Raw genomic sequence first — 9,580 nt, forward strand, 5'->3', positions numbered from 1 at the left:
AGGAAGTTTTGGAAAGCACAGACAAACAGGGGGGGGGGGGGAGGGGGGGAGACACCTGCTCTTATCGTCTCTCAAAGCACAATCCAATCGGTCGCAGCCAGAATTTTTGCCCCTTTTTCTTCTTCTTCTTAAGTGTGAGTGGCCACGAATAGTGTGGGTATGCCATCTCGTAACACTATCTGTCTGTCAGGGGGGGCCGGGGTCCCTGCTAGAGTAGGGAGGCTATAAAAGGCTTGTAACCAGGGGACGACCAACAAACAACCACAAACACCCTAGTTATTTCTCTCCAACACACACCCACCCTTTTCTGCCTCTCTTCCCTATTTTCCCCTTCCTCTTCTTTTTTTCCCTTCTCTTGCTCTTCTTTTTTTCTTCTTCGCCCCCCCTTTTCATCTCAGGCCCTTTTTCTGATGCTGAATGCAAATGTGTAGCCCTGCTGCTGGCGGCGAAAGGGGCTGAATTGTGATTAAGAGGGAGAAGAAGAAGAAGAAGAAGAAGAAGAAGAAGAAGAGGAGCTCCTTTCTTTGTTCTCCCCCCGGGGGATGTTTACCAGGAGAGACACGGCGGATCAGATATGAAAGGCATTCAGGTCAGCATTGATGTGAGCGAAAGTGAAATCGTACCTAAGGCATTCCAAAGACCCGCGGTGTCAGGGGTCCGGGCTCGCGGTGCCTCTGCAAGTGTGTGTTCTCTGGCCGGCAGGCGAAAACAAATATCTTCACACAAGCAGGGCGGTCGAGGAATAACACGGAAAAAAAGGAAATAATAAAAATGTGTCAAAAATGTTTTTTGGCTATTTTTTTGGGAAGGTGGATGAAAGTTTTCTGTCCAGTGTCCAGGATGGAGTTGAGATGATCATTAGTGTTGTGTGTGTGTGTGGGTTGGGGGGGGGGGGTTGTACAGCCACAAGCCATGCTATTTGCTTTTATCTGCCTTATCAAAGCGTGAAAAAAACGGTGCATGTGTGTTGTGTGTGTGTGTGTGTGTGTGTGTGTGTGTGTGTGTGTGTGTGTGTGTGTGTGTGTGTGTGTGTGTGTGTGTGTGTGTGTGTGTGTGTGTGTGTGTGTGTGGAGCTGTTGCTGAGCTACATTCCTGATTTAATTCCTTGTGGAAAGCACATATTAGAGGATTTGTTGAATACCATATCAGCTTGAAAGCCGGAGATATCACACTGCGACGACTGTATCTACGTCTCTCTGCGACACGCTCGATAAAATAAAAATAAAATCATGTGAATTACAATAACTGTAAATACTGCGGGACCCTTTCGACACACCCACCCTGGTGACAATCCGCTCAGACATGACCCAAAGGGAACCTCTTTTTCGCTCCTATAGACCGAACGCCAGGCTCCAAATCACAATGATCTCGTAAGGGAAGTCCATTCATTTTGATGTGCTCGGCTATATACACTTGACTCACACACTTTGAGCAGATGGATATATTTAGCTCGTGACGACTGCAGCTGAGGGAGAGGCAAGAGAAGGGAAAAAAAATCAAGTGATGCAAAAAAGCTACCGTACACTCGGTAAAATAACAAGGCCTCACGCAGCACGCCAAAGTGCACTGTGTAGTTGTGACAGGACAAATATGCCTCCTTATTAGCCTGCATTGAGGGAAACCTGCTAGCCGTGTTACATGGGGTAATTGGAATACGTCTATTTTGATTCCACCACCAGGTTATAAAAATACTTCATCCTTGTCTATCTGCGCCCCCCCCCCCCCTACTGCCGGCCCCCTGTAATATCTCACAGTAATTATTTCACTTGCTTAAACAAAATAATCCCTTATTTCCCTCAACATGAATGCACCGCAGAGCACTTTCCCCAGCTTCTTCCCACAGAAAAAAAAAGCCATCAGGAGTGCAAGGTGTCTGCCACACAATTGCCAACCCGTATGGGAATGGCAGCAGTGAATGGCGCGGTGCACAACCCCCCGCCACTATTGACGGTATAAACATGTAAATGAAACACATTACCACTGACAATCAATTGTCCGCGAGCGCCCCGCGAAACCTCCCCCCTTTTTTTTTCTCCTTTCTTTTAACCCCCCTTAACTCAGTGACGATGGCAAAACGCTGCCCCTACCTTGAGGAGGGAAAATCTGGGATAAGAAGGAGGAGGGGGAGAGGGAGGGAAAGAAGAAGGGGGGGTGAGAGAAAAAGAAGAGGAAGAAAGGGAGCACCTTGTGTTACCCCCCCCCCCCCCCTTTTCTATTCTCTACTGCGGGAGCTGCAAATATAACTTTAAAAAGACAGAGGAATAATAGAGATGGACAAATGGTTTAGACTGGCAGAAATCTGGCATTGTCTGAGAGTGAAAGCAAGACTACCCCCCCCCCCCACACACACACACACACACACACACACACACACACACACACTTCCCCCCTATTTTTCCTCCACCTTAAGCATGCATCTGGGATAACCACATTATATCAAACTCCAGAGAGATGCAGAGACAGAGAGGTGGAGATCGGCCTCTGCTTCAGATTATGTAATCAGCGCATTTCCGAGGGAATGTCCCGGCTATGAAATGTCATCTGGGGTGAAAACAAATTCTGCAGAATTAAGGAAAACACTCGAACACACAAAGAGCGAAACATCTGTATTTCCTCCTTTTGCTCAGACGCCACAGTTTGACGCAGAGAGACTGGAATCATCAACAATTACCATTACAAAGCAGATTTCATGTTGCTGGTTTTGATGCATGTGCTGGTTGAGTAATAGGAAAATAAGGACAGGTGTGCAAGTGCTTCTCTGCTGGGCGCTCACAGCTGGATGTGATAAGCAACACCTGGCGAGGGCCAAACTCTCAAACACTTCACGCTGCCGAGATCAAGTTTCACACCGGGAGAGGGGAAGGCTTTTCAGAGCGCTCTAACAGTGGGGGCACAAGGATGAAATCTCAGGTTTTGTCGCTTTTTAAATACTGCCATTTCCGAGTGTGTGAGCTGGGAGACAGAGGTTTGGTTAATGGGGGTGGGGGGGGGGGGAAGTCATGAAGTGTGTTTAAATACCACATGACAGGCTGGGCAGTGAGTGAGTGGAGCTACTGTAGCACCTCCACCCCTGAAGGCCAACAGTCATCTGGATGAGAATGTCATTGGTTAGACAACTTAGTGAGCAAACGCCTCATTAATACTAATTGGCACAAACGCTGCTTCCATTTTGAAAAATAATCCAAACAATTCCAGAAAAAATGACATCGAGCCACGCAAAGAAATCTTCTCAGGCAAATTATAATTTACGAAATGTATTCTAGAGAAATGAGAGATTTAACATTTGTGTGTATTTGTTGGGGAGAGGGAGGTTGGGTGCGTCCGCCCTCCATCTGGTAAAATAAATAGAGAAAAGTGTGTGTGTACGCGCTGCCATTTTTTGGTGCATCGGAGGCATTTTTTTGTCAGTAAAAATGCCGGAGGAATGAGTGTGTTCTGCCGGCCGTCACACACACACTCGCCCTGCCATCCCTGCACAGGAAGAGGACAGAGAGACAGGCAGAGAGACAGGGGGAGAGTGGCCAAGCCTCAATAAGCCTCTGCATTCCCAGGGGGGAGGATTGGGGGTGAGGGAGAGGAGGGGGAAGAGGAGGAGGGCTGGGGGGGGGGGGGGGGGGGTCATCAGACAGAGATAGTTGTTATGGTAGAAAAAGGGGATTTTAAAACTCAAATTAAATATATTTCTTTAAATGTCATTTCTCCTGGATGTATTTTTATGCGAGATATTCTTTACACAGCTTGCCTTCTGTTGTCAGCTTTAAGGGTGTGAAAATTATATTTGCTTTGCTAATATTATTTTATCAAATGCTGCATTCGGTACAAAAGCCAAGGCAGTTTTTCTCCCTCTCACTCCCCCCTTTATAAACAGGTGGCCAGAGCTAAACAGGCTGTCATATCTCTAAACGTGTGTTATTATTCTATTTTCTCTTTTTGAAAGCATGAATACTGCAGATGTACATATATATTGGAAATCTCCAGTTCCACTGTTATGCTCTGTGCTATTTAGTGTGGAACAAAATGCTTGTCTGCTATTGATTGTTTGAAATCAATAAATGAAATCTGATCTAGATAAATAACCTGTGGGGGCAGAGATTAAAAAACTGTTGTGAAGAAAGCAAATAAAAAGCCCTGAATCACAGCACACACTGCTTTGGCTATGTTTGGAGCATATATAGGATAATCAGGAATAACGGGGCCAGGAAATGTCACAGCAGATTTGCCTCTTGTGGGAAAGTGTGCAGTCAAATGGAGAAAGAAAAACCTACATATATCCACCTCCAGCGCCCAGTCTAGACCTAATTAATGTCCAGCATTTATCGGACATGTCAGCCAATTTATATATGATACTTCCACTACAATACACCAAGAGACAAAGGTGGACAAATAGCCAGAAAAACTGAAGCAACCACACAATCTCCTATTCATTATTCTAGCAGTCAGCGTGTCCCGAAAACAGCGACAATGTGGGGGTAAATCACTTTAAAATGTTTCTTATAGAGGTGACGTAAAGGCCCATTTAAAGAGGGAAAACATCACGGCTAACGCACGCCAGCAGGCGGATTAAAGCAACATCAAAACTCAAGTCGCAAGATTGGACTTTTACACCGAGCAGCAAGAGCCTGCTGCAGCCAGCGATGTGACCGTTACAGTCCCCCCATGGCGGGCTCAGTCCCGGCGACAAACCCCGCTCCAACTTTCAAACATCCACCAAGTTTCCAACTAACATCCTCGCGCACATCACAAAATAACCCCATGAAATATAAAACCGCTATTTTTTTAAGATTCCAAAGGCTCGTGTGGGAGACATTTACGCACAGTTTATCCCCGGATAACGGTCCCTTTATCCCTGCGTAAAGGCAGAAATGCGCACCAGCCGCGGAGCCTCACACACCCCCGAACCGCAGTGGAAAGCTTCAAACCAGGCGTACATCCAAAGATATCCCACCCAATGCTTGCCCCCGTGATTTTCTTACCGTTTTTCCGTCTCGGGTTGGCTTGTTTTCGTCTCTTACACCTGGGGCCATCCGCCATGATCTCTTGCTTCATTGATAAGTGTGTGTGGGATCAGATGGCAGCTCGCATGGACTCGATTCCTTGATTTCAGCTTGGTATCTGACGGGAAACACACACACACACACAGCAACACCAACAACGTGGGTATTAGCGAGGAGATCCACTTGCTCCGGACGCGCGACAAGAAACAGCGAATGGAACTTGGATGGAGGGACAGATTGTAAAAAAAAAAAAAAAAAAGAGAGAGGAAAAAAGAGCCGTGGGTGAAAGTATGAGCAGGAGCGGCGAGGGCATCCGTGTCCATCTAATTCTGATTTCAGCTGATCGGCTCTCAGCTTAGTGGCATTAACAGCGAAGCAAACAGCAGGAACACAATTGTAATTTCTCTTATTAGATAAAACCACAATTCATATCGCCTCAGAAGCGAGTCCATACATTGTTTTAGCTTTCAGAAAAGTTTCTTAACCCGGTTTGTATTTTTCTCCACTTTTACGAAAATAAATATTTTGTATTAAAAGTGACAAGATTTGTTCACATTTACGCATTTAGCCCTAGTTTGACACAAAACGCAAAGCTGGTTAAGAAATCACATATTGTCATATTTTAGGATCAAATCCAGAAACTTACGTTAAACACGGCAAAAAGCGAGCCTGAGCCCCAGCTTGGAATCACTGTGAGGTCTGATTGAAAGTCATGTAACTTCAATAAACACTTGGTTTCGCCTGAGAAAATTGCACCTCGAGCTTTAATAAACTCAATCCAAAGCCTCTTGTCAACAGTTAATAAATAACACATGGGAAATAATTGTTAAAATGGGCCAAATGACTCCGGACTATAAGGAGATTCTTTAAGGGACACATTGCGCATAAACAAAAGCGATAAGAGACAAATCACTGTGTGGGATGTTCGGATCGCCTGCTATTTTATCAGCAAATACCGTTATTAGGTTAAGTGCATGTCGACAAGAGCTTTTGTAAGTTGTAGCTACTTGTACGCTTAGAATAAAAATAAAAATAAGATGAAGACTAAAGGAGGAAATGGGATGCATATCGCCTTTTTCCTCCCATGATAAGCGATGTTGTGCAGCCCAACAAAAAGCTCCTTTTCCCGGCTTTCAGGAACCTCCACGCGCCGCTACATCACGGAGGTAAAAAAAGGAAAAACATGTCGAAACACACGCACCTATTTCCACCTGTGCAGGTGAGGCGAAGTTGAGCTCCAACTCTGTCGCGCGAGAATGGAAGTGTATCGTCCAACATTTATCCGGGGGAAAAAAATGGTATAAATACAAAAAAAATGGAAAAGACACATACCTGATGTTAAGGGGGTCCAAAGAGGTGTCTTGTGGATAGGAGTCGCGAGGAGGGATGATAGCGCGTCGGTGAGCGGATCCTTTTCCACCGGTGATAATAAAGCCTTAGAAATAAAGCCTTAGAAATAGTTGGGAGGAGGGAGGGACCGCTATTCCTGCTAGGGCAGGTTTACAACTGATGTCTTACACCCACTCCAGGAAACAAACCTGGGTAGGGACTGACGTGTTACGCCTCTTCTAATGACATTTTTTTTTCTTTCCACCTCCTTTTCTTTGCCGTGTAACACAGAGGAGAAGCCCCCTGAAACGCACGCCACCTATCTTCACGGGAGGGGATAATTGAGAAGAGCCAAACGTGAGCATCTTCTGGGTTGAAGTTTTTTTTTCTTTCCTCACTCTCTCCCCCCTCTTTTCTTTCCCTCACTCTCCTCTCTCTTTCTCCATCTCTTCTCTTTTTTGAGTGAAACCAACTATGTCGGGCTTCGGCGCAGAGACAAGAACAGGCGACACTGTTTTTCCCCTTTCTTCCTCAATCTGTGTGTGTGTGTGTGTTAGTGTACAAGGGGGGGAAGAAACTTGGAGCGCGTCCACGCCGTCCGCAATCATGTAAGGATTTTTTTTTTGTATTTCTATTTCCACTCGGTTTAATTTGCAGAAATAGCAGGCTTGATACGGCAGGATGCAGGAGTTGGGGAGGCGATGCCACATATTCTTCATTATTGTAATTGGCTGCGACTGCAAAAGGTTTGGGGATGTTCGGTTCATTTTCTCTACGCTGTAAAAAATATCCGTCAGTCAGTTAGTGTTGTTTAAAATCAGAAAAGTGATGGTATAGCTCCACTTCTTTCCAATACGAACAGACGCTGTCTTGTATTGCGCGTACATGTCAGGAGTTGAGATTAATTTGATATAATTCCTCTTGGAAATTATTGGAGAAAATATGTTGAATTTCTCAGTGCATTTTGCAGAATGTGTGATTTGTGATTAGGGAAACATTAAGATTGCTTGGATGAAAAAACTTTAGATTTACTTTTTTTTGCAGGGTTACGTTGATTGTTGATTTATTAGCAGTGATGTACCTGCAGTCGCGCAGCAGGTACGTCACTGCCTGAGTGTGTGATCGCATGTTTACACAACTAATTATTTGCATTGTTGATTCTTTTTATTTCCATGTTCTTGTTGACAGACAAAGTGAATACAGAATAAGTGTGCGATATTATGGAGCTATGCATGTGACCCAGCAGTGACAGAAATGAGTGCATGGAAGCAGTCTGGTGATACTAAAGGAGCAGGGATACTGCCATAAAGTAGAATAAAGTGACGTGGAAGTTCGTGCAGGAATATTACAGCACTATCATAGGGAGTATTCCAGGATTATTAGGGGGATTTATTCCTTCTGGACGCCACTTAACAGGATGAATCTCGCATTTATTAAGGAAGTCAACCATCTCGAGCCATGTCTGACTGAGAGAGAGAGAGAGATGGAGAGAGAGAGAGAGAGAGAGACTCCACCTTTGCAGCGCAGTGATTGGTTATGTAAATAACGCATTATTTTGTGTCCTGTCCTCCTGCAGTTCGCCACTGTATGGCTAATTAAATCATCAATCAAGGGGCTGAACTGGTAGATGCCCCCCCCCCTCAATAAAACCCCTCCACCTACATCCCAAAAATAAATTAAAAATAATCAGATGAGTCGAAGCTTCTGGTAAGATTCTTTATTTTTTAAATCTAAAATGTTTGCTTTATACTCTGCTGATTTTGCCACTTCTTTTATTATCATTACATTAGCAGTAATAACAATACTATTTTATTCTGCTAATGTTATACAATTATAGTAATTATTATAATTATATAAATAGCCTCAACTTTCTGTCCAACCTCTCTGCATGAAATGAAGGACTCTGCCACGAAACATAAATTGAGTTTTTTGGTAAAACATTTTTCGCCATTATTGAGTAATATGTATCGCGAAATGTAGTCATGTTCTCCCCCGAATTAAACTACAAAGAGGGGGGGGGGGGGGCAAGGATCGGGGGTGAAGCCTCCCGTTTTCCTCGGGTCGAAAGTGGATCCAGTCCTGGGTGAATTATTGCCATGCGTAATTTACTGCCACGGTGCTTGCATGTAAACGAAGCAGTCCAGCAGCCTCTCTCTCTCTCTCTCTCTCTCTCTCTCTCTCTCTCTCTCTCTCTCTCTCTCTCTCTCTCTCTCTCTCTCGCTCTCTCTCTCTCGCTCTCTCTCTCTCGCTCTCTCTCGCTCTCTCTCTCTCTCTCACACATACACACACTCTCTCTCTCTCTCTCGCTCGCTCGCTCTCGCTCTCTCTCTCTCACACACACACTCCCTCTCTCTCTCCCTCTCACACACACTTGCTCCAGATCTGTGTCCCATTCATCCAAGCGAGTCTGGAGTGGCACCTCTCGCCTCTTTTTTGTACGCACAGGCTCTCCAACGTGGGGCCGTATATTCACCGTGAAAACGGATTACAGTCGTTGTGTGACCTATAGGGGGACCTGGTGCTTAATGAATATATTGATTTAAATGAGGTGAGGGGGGGGATCAGAAACAACATGTGCATGAATTCATAATTCTTAGCTCCATTTTGTGATTGTTATTGTTGTATTAAAGTGTTTGATTACCTTTATTATGAGGAAGAAAATAAACAGTTTTCTGAAAGTGTTTATAAATTAGATTAATTGTGAACGGAAACTGGTAGACAGATTTGTAATTATTTAAATTATTTCTAATAAATTGTGTTGTTTTTTTACTGGATTGCTGAATGATTTCTTCCCTGTGTTTGTCTGTTTACTCTAAATAAATAAAAGAAGCTTTTGCAGCACATTACCCTGCCCCGGCTTATTTGTCTGAAGTTGAAATGTTGCCCCAGAAAAATCAATAAGTGGAAATTCACTTGGGTTTAATGCTTTTTAATGTCCACCACCTACATTGGAGCTGTGCAGTTCTGCAGCTGTCTGCCTCCGGCATGACTGCTGATTACCAAGATTATAATCCTAATTTTCTCTCTGCTTCAGCGTGTGTCTGAGTGAGTGTGTGTGTGTGTGTGTGTGTGTGTGTGTGTGTGTGTGTGTGTGTGTGTGTGTGTGTGTGTGGCGAGGCCCATTTTAGCTCTTTTGACAGCGTAAACACAAACACAGTGGTGCAGAGGGGTTGTAGAAATGTTCCGTAGTATTTAGAGAATCTGTCAGTTTAATTACCACTTCTGTTTGTACATACTAGTGTTTAACTTCCCAAACA

The 9,580-nt window shown here is 44.4% G+C and overlaps 1 protein-coding gene across 2 annotated transcripts in view; it reads right to left on the reverse strand.

Annotated features, from left to right (window-relative positions):
- LOC117457505 (zinc finger E-box-binding homeobox 2-like) overlaps positions 1–9,111 on the reverse strand; it is a 79,768-nt gene extending 70,657 nt beyond the window's left edge. For both annotated transcript variants that reach the window (XM_034097668.2, XM_034097653.2), the window contains exons 1-2: positions 6,327–9,111; positions 4,974–5,112 (exon numbers count right to left, since the gene is read on the reverse strand). In XM_034097668.2, the coding sequence (XP_033953559.1) occupies positions 4,974–5,046 (73 nt within the window). In that variant the 5' untranslated portion in view covers positions 5,047–5,112; positions 6,327–9,111. The remainder of the gene's footprint in view (positions 1–4,973; positions 5,113–6,326) is intronic.
- Positions 9,112–9,580: the final 469 nt, after the last annotated feature.

The sequence above is a fragment of the Pseudochaenichthys georgianus genome, chromosome 2 (assembly GCF_902827115.2).
Source record: "Pseudochaenichthys georgianus chromosome 2, fPseGeo1.2, whole genome shotgun sequence".
In the NCBI taxonomy this organism is placed as follows: domain Eukaryota; kingdom Metazoa; phylum Chordata; class Actinopteri; order Perciformes; family Channichthyidae; genus Pseudochaenichthys; species Pseudochaenichthys georgianus.